This window comes from Olea europaea, chromosome 4 (assembly GCF_002742605.1).
Source record: "Olea europaea var. sylvestris chromosome 4, O_europaea_v1, whole genome shotgun sequence".
In the NCBI taxonomy this organism is placed as follows: Eukaryota; Viridiplantae; Streptophyta; class Magnoliopsida; order Lamiales; family Oleaceae; genus Olea; species Olea europaea.
The window spans coordinates 7,426,489-7,448,076 of record NC_036240.1 but is presented as its reverse complement, the minus strand read 5'-3'; the positions used below and the strand labels follow the sequence as shown (position 1 = coordinate 7,448,076).

General features: G+C 34.3%; 2 protein-coding genes across 2 annotated transcripts; one reads left to right on the top strand and one right to left on the bottom strand.

Annotated features, from left to right (window-relative positions):
- The first annotated feature begins 290 nt into the window (after positions 1-290).
- On the top strand, positions 291-5,231 carry LOC111393466 (histone-lysine N-methyltransferase, H3 lysine-79 specific-like). Its single transcript, XM_023018998.1, has 8 exons — positions 291-867; positions 2,551-2,596; positions 2,914-2,963; positions 3,096-3,137; positions 3,970-4,083; positions 4,715-4,793; positions 4,886-4,957; positions 5,031-5,231. Exons 1-8 carry the CDS (start codon positions 356-358, stop codon positions 5,076-5,078), a joined length of 963 nt encoding a protein of 320 aa, XP_022874766.1. The 5' UTR covers positions 291-355; the 3' UTR covers positions 5,079-5,231.
- A 352-nt stretch (positions 5,232-5,583) lies between these two features.
- On the bottom strand, positions 5,584-14,585 carry LOC111393465 (MLO-like protein 11). The gene is made up of 16 exons (XM_023018996.1): positions 14,293-14,585; positions 13,616-13,897; positions 11,360-11,417; positions 11,033-11,253; positions 10,662-10,778; positions 10,322-10,382; positions 9,775-9,869; positions 9,491-9,565; positions 8,706-8,791; positions 8,148-8,197; positions 7,929-7,969; positions 7,115-7,285; positions 6,947-6,982; positions 6,556-6,623; positions 6,383-6,443; positions 5,584-6,205 (listed from the first exon to the last, which is right to left on the bottom strand). Exons 2-16 carry the CDS (start codon positions 13,763-13,765, stop codon positions 5,816-5,818), a joined length of 1,680 nt encoding a protein of 559 aa, XP_022874764.1. The 5' UTR covers positions 13,766-13,897; positions 14,293-14,585; the 3' UTR covers positions 5,584-5,815.
- Positions 14,586-21,588: the final 7,003 nt, after the last annotated feature.

Here is a 21,588-nt window from a genome sequence, read left to right as displayed (position 1 = left end):
AAATGACTTTTTAAAAAATAATAATAATAAGAAGCCAAAGTCATTTAAAAGACTTTTAAAATAAAAAAAACTAATAAAGCATGTTTACGGAAGACGAAAGAAATGAAGAAAAAATTTAACAGTTCAGAAATTGAGAAAAAAAGTTTCTAGACAAGAAGCGAGGCATTTTGCCGAAACTTCGAGTCTAGACGAGGCCTAAATGCTGTCTAGATAAGCTTTTTAGAAAACTAATACTAGCGACGTGTTTTAAAAAAATTTATTATCGAATGGAAGTTGCTTGTTGTAGGATGAGTAGTGACCTCTAATGCGACTTTACGCAGATATAAGCTACCCTAAGCGATAGCTCACACTAAAAATGGCGAAGGATCGAAACGGAACTGCGGAAAACAAAAATGGAGTGGCTCCATCCAATAAACGTGACCGCCTCAAATACGAATCGGAACCCGATCCGGATTCGGACTCAGAATCCGACGAAGAACCTAGAAAATCCGAGGGCAGCAGAAAACGAATGGAGAAGAAGAAAACTCGAACTTCCAGTTCCGAGAGAAAACGGTCAAGAGATAGTGATTCCTACTCCTCGTCGTCTGGTTATGATGATTCTAACGATTCGGATTCGGAGTCGGGTAGTTCATATTACTCAGATTCTGAAGAGGAAAGGAGGCGAAGGAGGAAGGAGAGAAAGAGGAGAGAGGAGAAGGAGAGGCGGAGGAGAGAAAAGGAAAAGGCTAAGAAGAGGAAAAGAAAAGAAGTAGAGAAGAAAAAATTGAAGAAAAAGAAGGATAAGAAGAAAGAGAAAGAGAAAGGGAAGAAAGGTGCCGTGACTAATTCTTGGGGAAAATATGGTATCATTCGAGAAACTGATATGTGGTATGCTGCTACTCTTTCACTCGCCTGTGAAATTGTGTTTTTGGTGTTGCTTGGTTATCATTTTTTCCCCTTCAATAGCTGTACTTATCTGAAGAAATTATGAAGATTATGAAATACTATAATTTTCCATGATTAGTTAATGATTACTTATAAGGATAGGTTCAAATCAGTCTGTATATGATACTCTGAAATGTTTGGTAAAAATTCCAATACTGGTATCAGGTTTTTTTGATGATGGCAAATTTGGTTCAATTGTTACTTAGGAAAGGAGTTTTCACAATTGACGAATAAACTAAGTACAGTGCCGCTGCTGACTACAATCCCACCATTGCTACAGCTGAACAAATACATCTTTCCATTTCAATGGAGGATCACTTAGTGAGTCTGTGGCATCCCACCATTCCGTTTACGTTGGGTCTCATAGTGTACCTTTAGGTCTCGTGTACCCAAAAAATAGTGAATCGGGTGCTTCTGCTTTAGGGTTTAGGAGGAGGCTGATACCCTGAGGTCTAAGTCCATTGTATCATCCTTGTGGGAAGGGTGATAGTGAATCTTTCGGTCTCATGAGTGCTGCTCAAAAGTAGTAAATCACAAGCTTCTGCATTAATGTTTTGTAGGATGCAAATAATATCCATGCTGTCTAGGCCATGATATCATCCTGGTGGGAAGAGTGGATGGTGAAGGGTCAAGATTCTATACTGCAAGTTTTGGAAACTGCTTTTATAGGCATCATACCATTAATTTTCGTGCAACAAGATCTCCTTTATGCTTATAATATTGTGTGATTGGTCCGTCTTTAGAGATGTCCTGCCTTTCAAACAGATATTGTATTTCAAACAGACATTGTAAATCTTTCAATCCATGTCCGCAGTGACTGTACCAACATACATGGTATTCAATATGCAAACCTTTCTTCTAAATTTTGCTTCAAATTCTAGTGGTGGGTCGATAAACACTTCCTCCTGCTCTCTGCATGAAAAGTTCTACATTTAGTTGATATGGTGACCAATATTTGAGATTGGAAGCCAAGGCATCTCCGACTGAACTTTTTATTTTAAAGAGCATATCTTCCAGTATGAGGAACATCTTGAAGACCTTTTAAAAAATAAAGAGCAAGTCTGTTTATACAAGTCCAGCAACACTATATATTTATTCTTAATTTTCCTTTTTTTTTCCCTAAGGAATTATGACGCAATCTTCTCCTTCCTCTTTTTACCTAGTTTTCCTCTCTATATTTTATAATCCTCAATATATTTTTTTAACAAGGAGAACAGAAAAGTGTGAAATGATAAATGAAATCATTAAATTGGGTTTGACCCTCTACATTTGGCGAGTCAAATGCACTCTTTATTTTAATTTTTCAATATAAAGAGTTTGTTGGAGATCTTAGAAAGATTACCAACCCTCTAAAATAAAGAGGATGGAGCTATTAAAGAGCTTTTTGGAGATGCTCTAAGACGTGTATTATATTCTTCTTACCTCTTCGTGCACTGTCCTGACAATTGTTACCATATATTAGAGTGAGTCTAACCTCGTATCTGTCACTAGTTCCATCAGCTTTAATACGAGATTTTTGGTCCTGTAGTGAATGCAATTTGAATGCAGATAATTCGAGTCAGTTTGCCTCTAAATGTTGCACTACTACTCAATCACTTTTTGTTTCATTACCTTGGTTTCTTGTAGGAATAAAAGGCCTGAGTTTACTGCATGGTTAGCAGAAGTTAAACAGGTATTCCATTATGCCCCATTTGATTGAGTTTTTTTCTTTTTTAGAAGATTGATGGAATCTCGTCGAGTATATTTCTATATTTCCTTAAGTTTGCTATTTCATTCATTGGAAATTCTCTTTCATTTCCTTCCCTACGCTTTATTTTGGAAGTGCTGTGCAAAAATTGATCTATTACCGTGCAAATTAATTTGCCATGGTGCTTATATTGAATATGACATACTTTGAGGGAAACCAGCTTTGTCCATTATTCTCAAGTATTTTGGAGAGTTGCTCACTTGCTCTTGCCATGTGTAATTTGATGGGGCTTTTTTCAACAGGTGAACCTGGAAAGTCTGCCTAATTGGGAAGAGAAGCAAATGTTCAAACAGTAATAAATTATATATTTCCAATTTTATGCAACAATTATATTAGTGGCAATATAGTTAATGATTTTGATATGGACTTGGTGTTCATCCTTAGTGTTATTTGTGTTGTAAATTCAATGGTTTATAATGCACAGGTTCATGGAAGATCACAACACAGCTACCTTTCCATCTAAAAAGTTAGTCCCTTCACTGTAACTCATGTTTATATTGTTTTCATCATTCATACATCTTGCGCGTGTTTGAAATTCCTAAATTTCTTCTAAATTATAATTCACATTGAATGGGTCCCATCAAACAGTACCTCAACCGATATTTTGACTAATTTAATGCCATTTGCACGTCTCGTTCCCAATAAATAGAGCAGTTGCATTTAGATCAAGAGATTACCAAATTTGCCCAGGAAAATTCCACAAATACGCCGACTGCCCACAATAAATGAGGGTGAATTATAGAGGCATTTTCGTCCATTACACAATCCCTTTCCTTTGACCATTCCACATGATGATGAAATTGCATATTTAACATCAAAATGGCTGACAACATTCTTCCAACTTCATTGTTTGGTGGGATCCATTAGAAATGCATTATAATTTTAGGAGAATAGGAATCCCGAATACTCACCTTAGGTCTTGTTTTCCTCTTCTTTTCTCCTAGCATATATCCTTTTATATTGTTATTATCCCTATTGTTATTTTGTTTTTTAGGGTGGTAGGGGATTTGATCTTTGATTTCGGATGCATATGTTATATTTATCTATTGGTAATTTGTAATACATAAACATGAGGTAGAATGTCATGTCTGCCTGGTGATTTATATCTAACTTAAATGAGGAAATAAGAAAATATTGTTACAAAAGGCTTGTCTTTGAGAGAATAATCTTTGCTGTTTCAAAATGACTTGCTACCACAAGGATGTAGTAGTGTAGATATGTTCTTAGATGCATATTCGGTCTCATGATTTTTTAAGTCAATAGTCTTTGCCACATTTCTTTGTCATTAATGGTTGCAGATATTATGGCCTTGATGCTTATTATCGCCATAAAATGGAGAAGGAAATTAAAAGAGGTATCAAGAAACTCCCGGACAAAGAACGTACTGTATTTAACGATGAAGAGCAGCGAAGGTTGGTTTAAACTTCTGGTGCATGTTGCATGCTTTTGCTTTGATCATTCATAGATTTATTTGGAATTCACAAATTCATCTATAGAAAATTCTTTGATTCAGGCAACTTCAACTGGAGTCCATTTTCGAACCAAAATCTAGAGCTACAGCCATATAGTTTGTTCATTTGGACACTGAAAAATACGCATTCATGAGTTAATAGAACATCTTCAGTATGATACATAGACAAATTGAACGGCACTATGCATTTATTAGTTTTGTTTGAGTGATTATCATTATGTCCATGCCTAAATTGAAGGCATTGGCTATCATTTTGTGAAAGTCTTAAGCAATGTAAAGCTCTACGGACATTAGGATAAAACATTCACTGTTTTTGCATCAGTAATGCCACATCCACCGGCATTCATGCAACGCAATAATCAGTGTTGTCTTTGAGATGCTGCTACGAATTATGTAAGCAAAAGATAGTGCTTCCCTAATAATTTATTGACCAGGATGGTATGGGGGCAACAGAACTTAAGGCAGTTATCAATGAAAACACCCCGTGTACTTGCTTTACTGTGTTAGCGCCCAGCTTTTGTTGCTGATTTCAGTTCTGCCTTTTTCTAATTTTTGGCCATTTCCCTTCTCAGGCTAGAACTTATGCGAGAACGTGAAAGACAGAAGGAAGAACAAGTGGAAGCTTTAAAGTGCGAGATGCAGAGTGGAATGGTATTCTTCTGCATAAGCAATAAAATCTCATTTTCTAGACTTGGCAAAATTCCAGTCAATTAATTGGTTTTGTTTACTTGATTTGGATGCAGGCTCAAGCAATGAAAGAGCAAGCCCGACTGAAGGAAGAGATGGCTTACCAATACAAGCTTGGCAACTTCGAGGTGAGGATGATGTTGAAAAAATCGTTATGTCCATTTTTGTCCAGTCTATTAACTAACTAGTTTGAATCAACAGGCTGCAGCTGCTATTCAGAGACGGTTGGATCCAGATGTTGCTATGTAACTAGTGTATGGATTATCCATGGCTGATCTCGTATAACTCGGTTTTAGAATATTTATACAAGAAACATATTTGTGTAACCTTCTCTTGAGATTCTGGATCTGTAATAATATATGTTAGATATTACGAGTATTTCAAATTTTGAAGTTATCACTATATCGTCTGCGATAGAAAGGGGTGACGACTCTTTCTCAGCTGCTTCTATGCAACTGACTACCTGTTGCCAAACTTGATCATCAATGAACTTATATATCGATTATTTACACACACCATGTGAGATTCCCCCCTTAAATATTGATTATTATTTGCGTGGCTGGTCTTCGTGTTACGTAAAAATGGATTTTTCTTTCATTTGTCGTGACAAATGACAAACTAAATGTTATTCTCAATTAATTTTCCTTTTCACCGCTCTGTTCAATTTACTGCAACATCTTCTATTTTTCAAAAGGAAGAACAAACAGTCTGGCAATTTATACGGACGACAGAAAATAACCAAAATTTGGAGGCATATAAAAAAAAACGTGGAATTATATTTGGACAAAGGTTTTTCAAGCGGATTTTGGCAATACAAATTCTGCAATACTGTGCTACTCTTTCATAATTTCAAAGAAACCTAACATGTCAATATCTATTTTATATATAACTTATGTTACAACTAAACACCTGCAAAAGTATTAACGCGAGACTAAAATTTGATTTGTTTCTCGACATTTTTGTAGAATCATTGTCGAGTCTCGTTTCTATTCTCTTCTTATGGGCATTGTCAAGGATCTTGTAATTATTTCTGGCAGAATCCTAGGAGAAACTGAAGAAGAAATGGAAGCCGATGGTCGAAGGAGAGGCGTACCAATCCTACTCGATGTCTCGTTGGCAACTGGGGAATGACCACTAATATCAACAATATGTGGTTGCAACTCGATTTCTGTGCCTGTTCGAGGGACTAATCGAGGACTATCTACCAACTGATGTTCATCTTCCTCAACTGATAATACTGTACTTGTGTCTGTATGAATAGTTGAATCATCTGTGAAATTGCCATGTCGTCTCCTCCTCCTAGCTGCCTTTCCCCATCCGTGAATTGTTTCCCTTATTCTTGGTGGAATTATTGCAGCCTTGTAGTTCGTTCCCATCTACGCAAAAGAATCGACAAAATGTAAAAGATTTAAACTTTTCTGGGATTACTACAGCCATACCTAGGACTCAAAATTACAATAAACGAGATTTCAACTTCTTTTTCATTCTTGCGTATGGTTCAATCCACATTACCAAATAGCAATTTATGTTAACAGAAGGAAACTTTGGTGTACCTGAGTAACCAGTGCATAGAGAGGCAAGGTGCTATAGCTGCATAAAAACTGTCCCGAAAACCTGTGCCAAATAAACTGCAGTCTCAGGCTATTGATTATCAAACTTTGACATAATTTTATTTTTGCAGTACACATGGAAGGAAATCGCGTTACAGTTTAAAATTTATTCATACCCCACAATTAGTCGTAGATATAACAGCAAGTGGTTCTTTATGAAGCATGAATTATAGCCGAACTGCCACTGCATTAAAAGCACACCTTTGTCAGAGCTGCGCAGATAATACTATCACATTCAAGAGATGATGCTTAGAAGGAAAAACGAGAGAAAAAACCGAGAACGAAGACAAAATCCACCTTTTTTAGCCTTAAATGTTTAAGAAATGTATCTCCATTGATCTTTCATACAGCATATTAGTATTTGGGAAAGCTTATAGGTCGGGGAACGCCAGATTTTAAAATTCAAAATGACAAAAATGTAAAACCGGATAATGTCATGGACACCCCTTTATCTATTACAAAATTCTGATACAATCATAAGAACTTCAGGGGGACGGAAGGGAGTACCCAGAACCAAAAGAAAGAAGCAAGCTCAAATGCATTCTGCAGAATGAGCACAGAAAAAGTTAGCAACAATACATCATGTTTAGACCAGCAGAAGGAGCATCATAGAAGAAATTTGAAAGAAAAAGAAGCCAAGAAATCAGGATTAGAATTACAATGAAACTGGCCAACCTGGAAAAGGATAAAATGTATCAAGGACAGTAATAATTCTGGCTTGTTAAACCAAAACAGCTCATCACGGGGTTTAATCCTTGGTCCAGCGAAACGCTCACTTATTCCTGCACTCTCCAATGCCAAGGTTGCAATAATGTGTTGCAGTTTTGCACCCACAAATAGAACAAGCTGCAGACAAAACGCTGTATCAGAGAAGAAAGTGGAAAAATCTTGTCAAAGACACCGGTTTTCTTTTCTTTTATGGTGAAAAGCAATTAACACGAGTTAATAGCCTCAAACCATATTTTATTCTTTCACTAATGGCAGAATCATTTCGTCGTATTCTTTCTTTCCTTTTCCTTTCTTTGCTAAATTAACCCCACAAGTTTAATCCATTTCAATCAACTTCTTTAACATCGAATACAGGTTCAAGCACCACACCATCTGGGTCCATTACATAAGTGGGCAGGATACATTTACAAGAGTTCAACCAAAACATGTTATGACAAAATAGAAAGTCCTGGTCTTCATTTTCTGTAAATTTTCTCAATTACCAGTATATTTGAAGTGCAAGAGTCAAACAGTCAAATTTAAGGACTGCCTGCATGTGCAAGCTTTCGTACACTCTCTCCCTCCATCTCTGGCTCATACCCCTCTCTCTGCATCTTTTTCTACTTTTATTTTTATATTTAACATATTTATTGTCAATTCCTTTCCATTTTCATGTCAAAACTACCCAATCCCAAATCCTAGTTGTATGCTAATAAGAGGATTTGTGTATTCCTACGCATATTAAAGGTGTAATATATGATGTTCAACTAGATAAACTTACAGTGATTGGAATTAGAGCAATCCAGAAGTAGAGATTAGATCCTGCAAGTTATAAACTGCAGTCAGCTTCTGAATCTTTCGTAATTTTATGAGAGACAAGGAGTCGGAAGCAAGACACTAATGGGTAGGAATATCAGAGCATATAAGCATAATTTTTCTCTTGCTAGTCAAATTAGAAAAAAGCAACAAACTATAGCTTCCAATTCAAAAGATGACGTGCCTTTTATGTTGAACAGCATAAAAGCTACAACAAATCCCCAGAGAGGACCACTGTAAAATTTCAAGAAAAAATGAAAAATGTCAGTAAAGCATCTTTAGAAAACCTTACCAGCATGTTTGGTCTATGGGATTACACAAAAAAATTCAAAATTTTGACTATTATGCTATGTACTAATGTTCAATATTGTGTATCAAAAATAACTGAGGAGAAGAAATTATGGTACTAGAAAGAATTGGCCTAAAGTGATAAAATAGATGTCATTTGAGGAGAGAAAATAGAGCTTAAAGACAACACAGAGCTTTCACACGACAGAGTTTCTGATAACATCACTATCTATCAGTAATGGGAGATTTAATGAAGTTATCATGGAATCTCTTACAGTTCACTTAGTGCTGGTGTAATGGTTAAACATTACTACTTTTTTCACTATTCAAGAAGTTTTGAAGCTTGAATTCATCTAGTAAGACCATTATCCTTTTCTCTCTCTTTAGCCACATATAAACCTAAAAAATACAATAAGTAACACAAACTACTAATCTGGGTTATATTTTTCCTTACCTAACACCAACTATACGTTGAAATTCTTCTTCCATGGAGCGAACCATATAGCTGTGAAAATCATATTTTGAAGTAAGGTTGTGGTTCTGCCATAAATAAGAAACGAGAGATGTGAAGTGTAATTTAACATGGCGTTGCCACAATAACTATTCATCAATAGAAACAAATCTTGTGATATGTAGAGTAAATGAATCAAATCCCTATATCGATCAAATATTTTAGCATTTTCATAATCAGAATGCAGACGGTAGAATACTTCCAAAAGGCACATAATAGGAATATGATTTCCAGAAAAGCTGAAAAATAGGTATTTATCTAAACTGCCATATAGTGGCTGATCAGAATATTTATTATTTAAAGAAAAAAAACCTCTAATACTGAACAAAAACCAATATATTCATATTTATATAGCTTATATATCTCCATGGCAAACCTAATCCACCGAGTACTAATGAATATGGCTGCAACTAGAGAGCGATATCAGTCAAATAAATGAATATAGTATGTCAAACTTATAAGAAGTCAATTATAATTGCTTATAGGAAACGAATTATTTGATGTCAATTCTGAGTATCTAAAAGATAATCAACGAAAAATTGTCATCAGCTTGAACAGAGTTAACCCTTTTGCCACTAAATGCATTGATCTGTTGTTTCAAGTATGCTGCTGCGATGTGATAAAATTTTCTCAAAGAGAGTGCCTCAAATTTCACTTGCAATTCCACTTATAAATAAATAAATAAATAAGAGGCAGAATGTCCCACAATTGATCAAACAATTACATACTGTGATGAATCCCTTGCGGAGTGAAAGGTAATCTGCCCGGACAACAGAACGCCCAAACTGCCGAAAGAAACAGGTCTGCACATTTAAATAACAGTAGTTTTAGTAACATTAACTCAATCATCTTTAAGCTTCAAAGTCCAAAAGATATTGAACAAGAAGATCTGGAATTCAAAAAGAAAGGACAATGAAAAGTTAGCAATGCAACTGTGTAATTTGGTTGACTATATCTTGGAACAACAATAATTTTTTGCTATATAAACTTAGTCAAGTAGAAGTGAATTTACCACCCAAATGAGGATGCTATGCCTGGCCATAGGAGTTGATGTATGAACCCTGACAAAGGTAGATTGCCTTTGCAATGTTTTTGCTCTTGTGATTTCTGCAACAAAAATTAGGTTACTGACGAGTTTCCTTGGTTCAGACAATTATTCATTACACTAAGTACAACATGTTTAAGGTGTAGGAAATTCTGCCTCTTCTGTCTGGTTTATATGTTTATGCTCAGCAATATCTTAAATTTGAACCTAGCTCACTTCAAAAAGAAATGGCATGGTCAAACTACTAGATACTGCAACCTTTAATCTTTAAGTTAATATGGCATCCAGGCTTTTTTTAGATATTTTTGAGCTTATAAAATAGTCGCATTTCAGTGTTGCATATTAACCACTCACATCATTTTCATTGTCCCTTTATAGTTGAAAAAGGATTCTAAAGGGATTTTTTCCCCCTTTTCCTGGTTTGAGAATAAACAAATTTAAAAATGGTTGGATTTCCCAATGATAGTTGACAAGGTTAAACATCATGCCAAAACAGAAGCTGGTCTCAGATTACCTGTTAACGAATTGTGTGTGTCCATGTGAGCCTCGTCCTCCCATACTCTCCAACTGTGGATCTGCAAATATAGTGAGCAACAAAAAACCCAGAATTGAAAAGTTAATGAAAAAGAAAGAAAAAAAAAAAAAGAAGGAGAGGAAATGTAAAATAAAGGAAAAGATGTGGGCTTCAAATCATTTTAGTCAATTCAGCTAAAAATTGAAGAAGACCATGAAACAACGCAAAAGCATAAAAGAGCGAGTAAGAGTCTATCTCATCAAGCAATATCATTGCGAAATAGTCTGTAAAAGGCCATAAATTTAACAGAAGATTCCATTGAAGAAAACCGAGATATTACCTTAACAATTGCCAACAGCATTGTTAAGCAGCTGTAAGATATATGCGTAATTGCCATGACAAAGATGAAGCGGTGCAGTTGTTCAAGGCCTTCATATGAGACAAATGGTTCATAATGCTGTTCAACAAAATAAAATTCAGATTCATTATATTTGAAGCGAATTTAGAAAGTAAATAAAAGATAAATGTATGTGACAGTAGACTAAATAATTGGACCATACTAGACAATGAAGACAAGCATAAAGTGACAGAACATTTATTCATCTCATTGTTAACTAACCAATTCTGTTAATTGTTAATTGCAATCCAAATTGAGTAAAAATAAAAAATAAAAAGGACATTATTGTCGTGTTTCGTGGATGATTGACTTGCCTCCCTGCAGGTGTTCTGATTCAAGCCATTCAATACTCTCTTATGGGATCGAGGATTAAAAAAGGTTCCATTCATGTCCGTATTTTCCTTTTCCTCGTTGACTTCTTGCATGGTGCATGGAGCAAATGCACTATTATAGAACTTTGACGGTATACAAATATTAGATATAATGCTTGATGTGGCCGTAAGGAGGAGAGAGATGAAGCCAAGAAGCATCAATTCTGCAGATCAATTTCAAATGAAACTTCTTTTAATTTGATGACAAGTGTGTGGATCATTTCTTTAACAGTTCACTTGACATAAGATGCATCTAAAAATAAATAATACCTTCCTTCATTTTCTCAACTGCTGCCAGCAATGGTTTCCGATCAGTTTTTTTCAACCACTGAAATGACAGGAAATCATTAGCTCATTTAATGTCAAAAACTGAATTTTACTTGCTCACATGGATAACTTGAAGAGTGCATAAATAACATTACGACACTCACTAGAATGAATAGAAAAATAAAAGAATTGAGATATGTTTCTGTATCTCAATATCTTGCAAGACAATACAATCCCTCAAAAGTAAACACCATGTACCAACTCCAGTCACTTGATACATCTAAATTTTGAACTTCTTGATAAAACATACAGTTAAAAAGCAGCCAAGGTTATCATGAGGTCATGTTTCCAAAAGTAAAGTCAATTAATGCCAAAATTATAAGAAGATTTCCCACAAAAGTCAACTCAACATAAGTCTATCTCAACAAATTTCTTATTGACAGGCACAGGAGGAATCCTGGGCATGAGGCGTTTGTGCTTGTCAACCTATAAAGTACATATACAAATCTGGAATCTTTCTGTATTTTGGTGTTATAGGTTTTGTATATCCAAAATACTCTCACTTATTTCTATTTTGAATTGGTTTTTCACTGTGACTTCTGGAATATTATAATTCATAGTAGGTGTAGAAGTCCATGAAAAGTAAGAGAATATACAAGCAACATTAAAAAAAAAAAAAAAAAAACACTACAGATCAGCCCTTTTCTGGTCCATCCATCCCATTCTCTGTATGTCAATCTATCTAAATATTTAGTTCTACAGTCTAAGATTTAGAGTTTGTTCTTTGGGTTCATGATGATTAGCCTGAATGAACGAGCGAACAAATCATCTCTCAATAACTTGTGCATAGATATTTGTGTCACCTGAATATCCCATAATCTTATGTCTTATTCATATGAAACAAAGATTTGATAAACCAATTATACAAAAATTTAATACAAACAGGGTCCATCTTCATACTAACAATTCATCCCTCCACTTCCCGTCCAGAGACATTTCATAAAGAATTGTTATTTGACTAATAAAATTTTGAATTAAATAACCAACTAACTATTACTACTCTCATTGAGTAGTATATCACTTCTGGCTTGTTTATTGCATCTATTCTAAGTAAAGACCTTTTATCTTGATTTCACTTCTACTGTACCCTACTAATGGTTTTGTGTAGCAAAGTAAGCTGAAAAGTCCTTTCTGTATGTTATCAGTAATTAAAGTCTTTAATGCTCCAGTGAGCAAAAAAGGTGGATGCTAATAAGTCGTATGTATCACTTTATTGTGAAATGTCAGGCTGGCCTGTTCCTCCACAAGTGCCTGCAAATCCAGAATTATGATACAAATGGTGGCTTGCTATTGATAATCCAAGCCAAAAATGCAGAATGATAATTTGCTATTGGGTTATGTATCAAATCATAATATTTTTCTTTCAACGAGTTCAGCAACCAAATCAGCATTATATAAGGAAAATCGAAATAAGAAAAATGAAAAGAATAGGAAATAAGTGATCACTTCTTCATGGTTTCCATGATTCAGTTCCAGCAAATTTCTCAAGTTCACAATGATGCTTTTTTGAAATTTCTAGGTTGAATCTTAACAATTTTCTAGTTCCACTTAAAAGCTTGTGAATCTGAATAATAGATTCTCTTCGTGAGGCCATATACAATCAGTGGTAATGTGATGGGAAAATAGTGTTCATAAACAAGCCTGGACACAAGTTGAATAACACAAACTTCTTTTAAGCAAGCACCTTCAAAACGAATTCTAATTGAAGATAAGGATACCTAAAGGACAAGCGTGGAAAAACATAGACTACTAAAAGAGACAACACCACAATCAAACGATGGTGAGCAGATAAAAGTTTAAAAATGGTTAATTTAATAACTTTGACAGCCACCCTATTTGCCATCCACTGAATAACCTTTTCATCTTATGATATATCTTTAACTTCCCTTTCATCAGAGTGGATTACAAAAGCACTACTTCATTGTAAATTAACATAGTCATACATGTTCGCTACAGTATATATAAATATTTTGAATACCGTATGGCATATATGATCCTTGACATGAAACTCTTTATTCTGGTTTGTACAAAATCGACCTAGAAGGTTTGGGTTCAGACCAACAAGAAGAGAAATGTCCAATACTGATCACGAAAACTTCAAAAATGCATTTCAGTTTCATCAGCAGTCAGAAATATGAAAATTTGGAAAAGGTAGCATCAACATTGAAGCTCATTAAAATTCAAGAACGACATACTTACATTACCCAAACGATGAATTGACCGCTCCACAAGCAGTGAAACAGCAACAAATATAGTCAAAACAGAAGCAACAGACCATGTTGGTGTTAAGGCCAATGACCTCAACTCCTTTGAATCCTCAGGCGGTCCTAATGATTTAGATTCAGACATTTCTAAATAATTACTTCGCCACAAACTTCAAGCTTTCTATTAGACCTTCAATCCTTTCTACTGAAGATAATCTCTGAGCATTGCAATGTGGTCATGAACAAAACTCATCATTCTTCAGAATTCATTTAGTATCTGTAGCAAGAATATTCAAATATAACAACTTTGTTTAAGAAAAAAGTTCAAAATATATTGTAGCCCAAAGAAGGTACCCCCAGACCCACAAAAGAATTGCAAATTCAATAATGCAACGCGTTCTAATTCTTTAATTTTTTTTCCCCCCAAAAGTCGGTGACTTTAAATGTGGCAATGGCACATTGGGGTCAAGAGCATCAGCATTGACTTCAAGACCCAACCTTTTGGAATCAAATCATAATAACCAGGAAAAATGCCTAAGAACAAAATGGTTATCTTGGAAACTGATCTATGATATCAGAAAAGCAAGAAAGTTTTCGTTTTAAAAAAAAATAAAATAAAGTTCTCAGGTTTTCTGAGTTAAAAGGTGAAGCCCAACTCTGAAAGATTCAAACCTGATACCGATCCGACTCGTTGGCTTCTAAACCAGCAAATCCTCCACAAGAACACCCAATAAGCTTAGCTAACTCCCAGTTACACGAATAAGACTACGAGAAACCAACCACAGATGCAGTATCTGAGAAAGAAGTGTAATGAGCTGGAAACAGAAACAGCTTTTCCATTTCTTTCCTCGTAATTTCCAAGGACTAATAGTTTGTTATTGCATTAAATATTCACACACCAAAAAGCAAAAAAGTCCTCTCTCCTGACTCTCTCTCTCTCTGGAATCTGGTTGGAACTGTTAAACAAATGTATGTGTACGTACATTATGTGTGTGATTGGTGGGGGCCTTAGCTTTGAGAGCGCGACATTGCAATCAACCTGCACCAGGTACGCAGGTTTCTTTTACTTTTTATTTAATGTAATTCCCCGCGATTGGGAGATGAAAATGCTTTATTAAAGGTGGCATTGCCATACGACGCGTTTTATTTAATTACTATTTTTTTTCCACTTCATATTTTGTCCTATTTGGAGTAAATTAAAGTTTTTTTTTTTTTTTTTAATTTTGACTTCCCGGTCCAAAATTTTATGAATAAAGCCACTTGTACACGACATTTCTTTTTTGTCGACAATGTATTAATGGTAAAAAAATTGTTTTTTTAAACTGTCAATTGGTGAATTGACACATTGCGGATTGTAAAACTTGGGATACACTATTATATATAATAAGTATGATTGAAATTTTATTTAGCCCTCGTTTTATTCTCATTCGTTTCAATCTCTTTTTTCTCCAATATCATTTTCAATCACACATTTATATAATAAAATATTCTGTACATAAATTTAAATTTCTTTTTTAAAAAAAAAAATTGTCACTAAACAATGGCTAAAAAGATAATCAAATTAGGTTTTTTTGCTTTTCTTTTTTTTTTTTTCATTTCATTATATATGGCTTCAAAATTATTAAATAATTATCGTCTTGCCTGAAAAATATCGAAAAATCTTGAATAATGAAAGCATATCTAGCTTACAGGAAAAAGACATTAAAGGTCGTTCAATTATAGCAGTGCTTGAAAACTAATATTCTAGATGTGGATGGAGATTACTGATTGAAATTAAACTGTCCATTTTGAACTGTAACTTGATAGGATCATGTGCGATGGAATTGAGTAGTATCATGTCTGGCAAGCATAATTAGAAAAGGTCTCATAGTTCTTTATGAGTCTCGAGACTTTTCATTCAACCATAAAGTAAGAATAGCATTATCAATTATAGCACGTAACTATGAATTCTCAACATCTATCAAATCGTAAACTGTGATTGATTAAACTTAAACATTTAATTGATCATACTTTCTTGAGTCTAAGTTCAGCATCATCGGCATAGTGTATTCATATGACAAGTCAACAACTGAGCTTAGCAATGTACATGCCCTCCAATTTATTGTTGGAGGAATTTTGTGAATAGTGACGTCAAAATAAGTATAATGATGGTTTGTAAATCCGTGCCGAAAATTGGACAGAGTAACGGCAAAGAAACACAAACAAGAAGAAGAAGAAAGTAGGGACAAAGTCGAGGCAAGAGTTGGACTCTTTGTCCTTAAGTCTAATTTGCCCCGTAACGGTGCCTACGGATTTCGGCAATCGACTCCCAAGATACAACGGCTACACTTGTGTTTGTAGCACTCCAAAACACAAGTACAACGAACCAAATTTAGGCTTATGTACTCCAAGGATGAAATGAAGGAAAATCAAAATAAATGAAATGATTTTGATTTTGAATAGAAGAGAGGATGAGAGATGTTTTGCATATCAAATTGTGAGGAATAAGACACCCAAATGGTCCTATTTATAGACCATGAAAGGGTGTGAACGAAATGGTTGAGGCCAAACCATGCACCCTTTCCAGACAATGCACCTTTATGAAAAGGTGTCTATTCACCGGACAACCGTGCGGTCGCACGGTCAAATATTTTGACCTGATTTTCATCCTTTTTCGTAATTTATCATTCATCCGATATTGGTTTTCGAAATGCCAAATATACCCTTCAATATGCCCCCTCGACCCCCGCGACCTGACCGGGCAGGACGATCCCCGTTTGTGCACCCCGAAGCGGCTAAGTAGCAAACAATTTTGCCTAAACGGATTGAGTCGAGCTTTTGAGTATTTGGCCGAAGTCGATACGAAGTCACTTTAATCGATTTTCAATTCTCGATTTATTTAACCAATATTCAACATTTATGAGTTTTGATTCTACTGGACTTCATACTCAAAATGGCTATGATTGGTCGAACACCTATTTTATCCTAACTTCTCCAATATGGATAAAATATATCGGCATAATGTATCCAAATGTGGAGCAGATGATCAAGTCTAGTCGCAATTAACCCAACCAAGTCCCCAACCTCGATTAGGCTTAGGGTCAATGGAACAGTTGGGTCATCTTACCGTCCATGGCACGAGTATAACTAACTAGTAACTATCACTATCTAAATAGTCCATTTATCTACACTCAACGAATGCCTGGCGCTAACCTTTAAAGGATGAAGTTATTTTTAACTGATATGTACTATATCTCATTGAAGTAAAAACAATTAAAAGTAATTCTTACTCTATTGTTAAAATAAGTTTTCATATGCGTCTCTATAATTACGAACATTTTATATAGAGAGAAAAAAGAGAGAGATACGTGGACCCACAAAACAATGCCACGAATTATAAGGAATTAATTAAGGTTAGACCATATTATAAGAACATTTTTTCTCACAGATCTTGTAATCAGCATCGTGATTCGTGCATATGTATCTATAAGCAGAAACCAGCAAAGTCCACTTATCAAGTGGGCTAGTTGATAAAAATTTACAATATTTATTTATTGAATCATGGTATAGCGACATAATACTTGGCAAAATATCACATGTCATTTTATCATTGATCTATTTAAAACATTATCAACGTTTTCATCCAATCACATCTCGCCACATCGTTTTCTGTCAAAGAATCTGTCCAGATTCTTCTATCACTCGATCATTTTCCTTATTTATTTACTTGTTTTCTTGATTTCATTCTCTCTGGGAACCATGTGAATCTTACTTTGGGTATGATATTTTTTCACCATATTAGCATTTTGCCTCGTGTATTTGACAAAATGAAGTTTTAAAAATTTATTTGCAATTAGCTAATGAATAATTTGGAGTTGACTTGGCATGTGAAACTAGGCAATAAATGATGTTTTCAACCTAAAACTTAAATAGAAAAAATTTGGTAAATTGTGAGTACAATGTAGCACAACATGAGTCTGTAAGGGTCAAAGCTGGAGGTCGAGTAATAAGATATTTGTGCTTGTCATAGAGGAAGGTGTCAAGTTAATGGTTAATAACAAGTACGTCAGGTTAAAGGTTGAGTTTGTAAAAGTCAAATACACCCATGACCACACGTTTTATGAGTATTCACAATTTTTATTAACTTTTCAATCTTGTATTTTATCAACTTTTATCAAAATCTACTATAAATTTTATTAAAATCTTTGCCGAGCTAAGGTGTTATATGTGAAGTCTGAGTGGAATCAATGTGGATGAATTCGCTAACATGATGTTATTTTGCAAATTTTTTAGACGTTTTTAAGTATTGGACACAGATCGAGTCGAATTCGACGGTCAGTGATGACAACAAACAGCATAAAAGGTGGTGGGTGGGGGAAGAAAATAAATCTATGTTGAGTTATGACCGCAAATTTAGCCAAATGATAATCAAAGAAATTTGATTGAGGTTTTCACGGAGAAATTGTAGGGTCAACTGAATATATAAAACAAAACAAAAAAGGGTATTCATGAACTTCTTGGAGAATGGGATTATCTCACCCCCCACCCCCCACCCCCCTTCTAATTCCATGTTTTGACCTCCATTGAGAAGTTATTCAGAATGGCCCAATACTCTGCCCATTCAGGTGTAATGGTCCTTTTTCCCATTTTCGGAGTTTAGCTTGGATGGAAAATGCTGCCATCAAAAGATGGTCTCAAATTTGACTATTTCTTATTAGACAGAGAATAAGGAATTTTCATTTTCCACACATTAATTGGTCCATTTTGTGTTGTTTGATAGCAAAATTTTACCTGAAAAATGAATTCCCTCCCCCCACCCATGTGACGTGACCCATTTTCCATGAATTTGTGGTGGTGGGAAATCAATTTCAGGTTTCCTTTCTTCTTTTCCTTTTTTTTTTTAAAATATTTTTTGGACAATGGAAACAAATTCTAACCACAATTATAACAAATATATCTCTTTAATTGACAATTTTCATGAAAAACAATGCCAAATGAACACCGAAAGATACAAAATTTCAATATATTTCAGGTGAAAAATTATATCAATCAAACACATTTAATTGACAATTTTCAGTAAAATAAGTTATAGGCAATTTAATTTCATGTAATTCGTTTTCTTGCCACCCAAATTTCATCTTTGCAATCAAACAGACTCTTAATATCATGAAATTCTCCATTCCCATGTGGGTTTGTCTTTTTGTATAATTGTTGTATTTGTCATTATCAATTGTAAAAATCAATCAAATATTGGTAAGCAAACAATATGATATTTGAGTAAAGTGATAAATTCATCATAATCAATAATACTCTTCATTTTTTTCTAAATAGACTCAATGTATATGCTGATTCAACACGATATGTAGAATGAAATGTTATCAAACTTTTGATGGATCATATCAGATCAACCCACATGGACCAATTAAAATAGTAGTCTTCACAATGAAATTTAAATTTAAAAAAAAAAATACACCCTCCAAAAATTTTATAAATATATATTAAGTAAAGTTCAATTTATTTACAAAATTCTTTCTAAACAAAAATATTTTGATCTATGTAGGCCAACTCGTCTAAACAAGGACGTCAAAATCTAGTTACCAAATATGTTTATACTCTCTTGTACAGTTATTAAATATTTCTTAGTCGACTTAAGTAATTTTATACATCTAAAAAATCTTGCATTATTTAAAATACCCTATATGTAATGGAATGTACATGTCAAATGAACTACGTTGTATCACTTTTCATGCAAAAGTAGAAATCCCAAAAACAGCCCCCAGGGCACATCTCCAAGTAGTAAAAGGGGAGGGTGGAGAAGTCCAGCTTTGATTGAGACTGCTGCGTCAAGGGTTCGAATCCTGAAATATGGATTTGGCTCTTGGGTAAGTGCAAGTGTACAAGTAGTCTTCCACCCTGTACCCTTAAAGACATAATCTGCGATTTACCTCCCTCACGATACTCCAGGGTAGGGGTGGTGGGGGACCCTTAAGATTAGGGTTTAACCTTTTTTTTTTAGAAATCCCAAAAACAAAAAGTGATTTTTGACGTGAAAGCTCGATTTCAATCTTTTCGTTTGTCGATCTCCAATATTTTGCTTTTGCCCAATCGTTTTTAGTGCCTTGATTGTTCGTCTATGTATATGACTCTTGATCCTGATTTTCGAGTTATCATTCTTCATTAGTTCCACAATGATCACTAACAACACTTAAGATTCAATTTGTTAGAATTAAACGTAATTTGTTTGTGATAATCAAAGTGAGAAGTCAACCATAACAATTTTTTGAAAAATGAGCGATTGAAAAAGAAGGGAAAGTTTTAGGTTTACATGTAATATTATTTTATGGAAGATTGTATAATTGAAAATAGGAAAGAAGGAGAGAGAAAAATAAAATGTAATAGAATGAAAATTAACGAGGGCAAGCTTAAATTTTACACGACAAGTGAATAAGAATAAGATCTTCAATTAATTTTATTATTAACCAGTTCAACCTACTGATCAACAAGAAGTCAATTTCGTATACACGCATATTCCTCGCTTTTGCAGCAAGACCATATCCACCACTTACCCCTATTTTATAAAAAGAATTATCGAAAAATATGGAGATGATTCACTTTCTTCTGTGCTTTACTTTGCGGAGCATTACCTTTCTATCTCTTATTCCTGATGACATGTTTTCTTATGGTGTGCGGAAGACAAAAGTGAGATGTTCACACTCTCTTTTAATTTTTTCCTTTTTGAGTCTTGTCTTAGGATGTATGAGATTTAGCCCTCGTTTGACCCCAATTTTGTAGAAATAAAAACAGGTGAAATGATATATATATATATATATATATATATATATAAAATGAATTATTGAAAAAGAAGGAAATTTTTTATTTACATGTAATATTATTTTATGGAAGATTGTATAATTGAAAATAGGAGAGAGAAAAATAAAATGTAATAGAATGAAAATTAACGAGGGCAAGCTTAAATTTTACACGACAAGTGAATAAGAATAAGACCTTCAATTAATTTTATTATTAACCAGTTCAACCTACTGATCAACAAGAAGTCAATTTCGTATACACGCATATTCCTCGCTTTTGCAGCAAGACCATATCCACCACATGCAAGTAAATCTTTATTTTTTTTTTTTGAAAGAAAAAGTATTTATTTTCCACTAATACCACTTTTTTCGTCTTTTTGTTGTCCTTCGGGCTCAAAATCGAGCTTTATTTTCAAATGGTGGATAAATCCATTTCGTGGTCCAAGACCCTGCCCTGGTCCAAGAAAATCTTTACTTATGTATTTAAATTTTTTTGACTATCAATCTAACTCCAATTTATCTTTAACGTTACACAAGGCATTGGAAATCCAGACCAAATCAGTCACACCTTTATTGCCCTTCGTTTCGTTAACAACAAAGTCATGACAATTTCTCATTTCTTTCCTATTGATTCGATGCCTTCTTCGCTTTTTATTACATACCCAGGCGCCCACCTTGTCATTCAGTTAGAAAAATCAATACAAGTCACGGTTTTATTTAAGTAAAGATTGAATTTACTCATTGTAGCCAATGTTAGAACTTGTTTAATTTGAGATACCGAAAGAAAAAATAAAAAAAATGAAAACCAACCCAGTTAGAGATAATGAAACGTGCGGTCCACCAGCAAATAAAAACCCAACGACGAATTCATGTATTAACTCAAACTAATGCACCAGCCAAATTTTATAACATATGGGCCGTCAGCATTTATTAAGAGCGCATGCAACTGTAGGGATAATTAGCTTGATACTTACTTATCCACAACCTCTAATTAATAGTACCAGGCCTAACAAATAGCTCAATAACATAGAATAATCCAAAAAAAGATACAATTGGTGCACTTTTCCAATAATGTAAAGTATTGGAATTTTTGTCTTTCATTACAACACCACTATATTTACACTAGTAACTTAGTCCTTGTTCGGTGTTTTTTTTTTTTTTTGTTTTTGTTGGTTTTTTT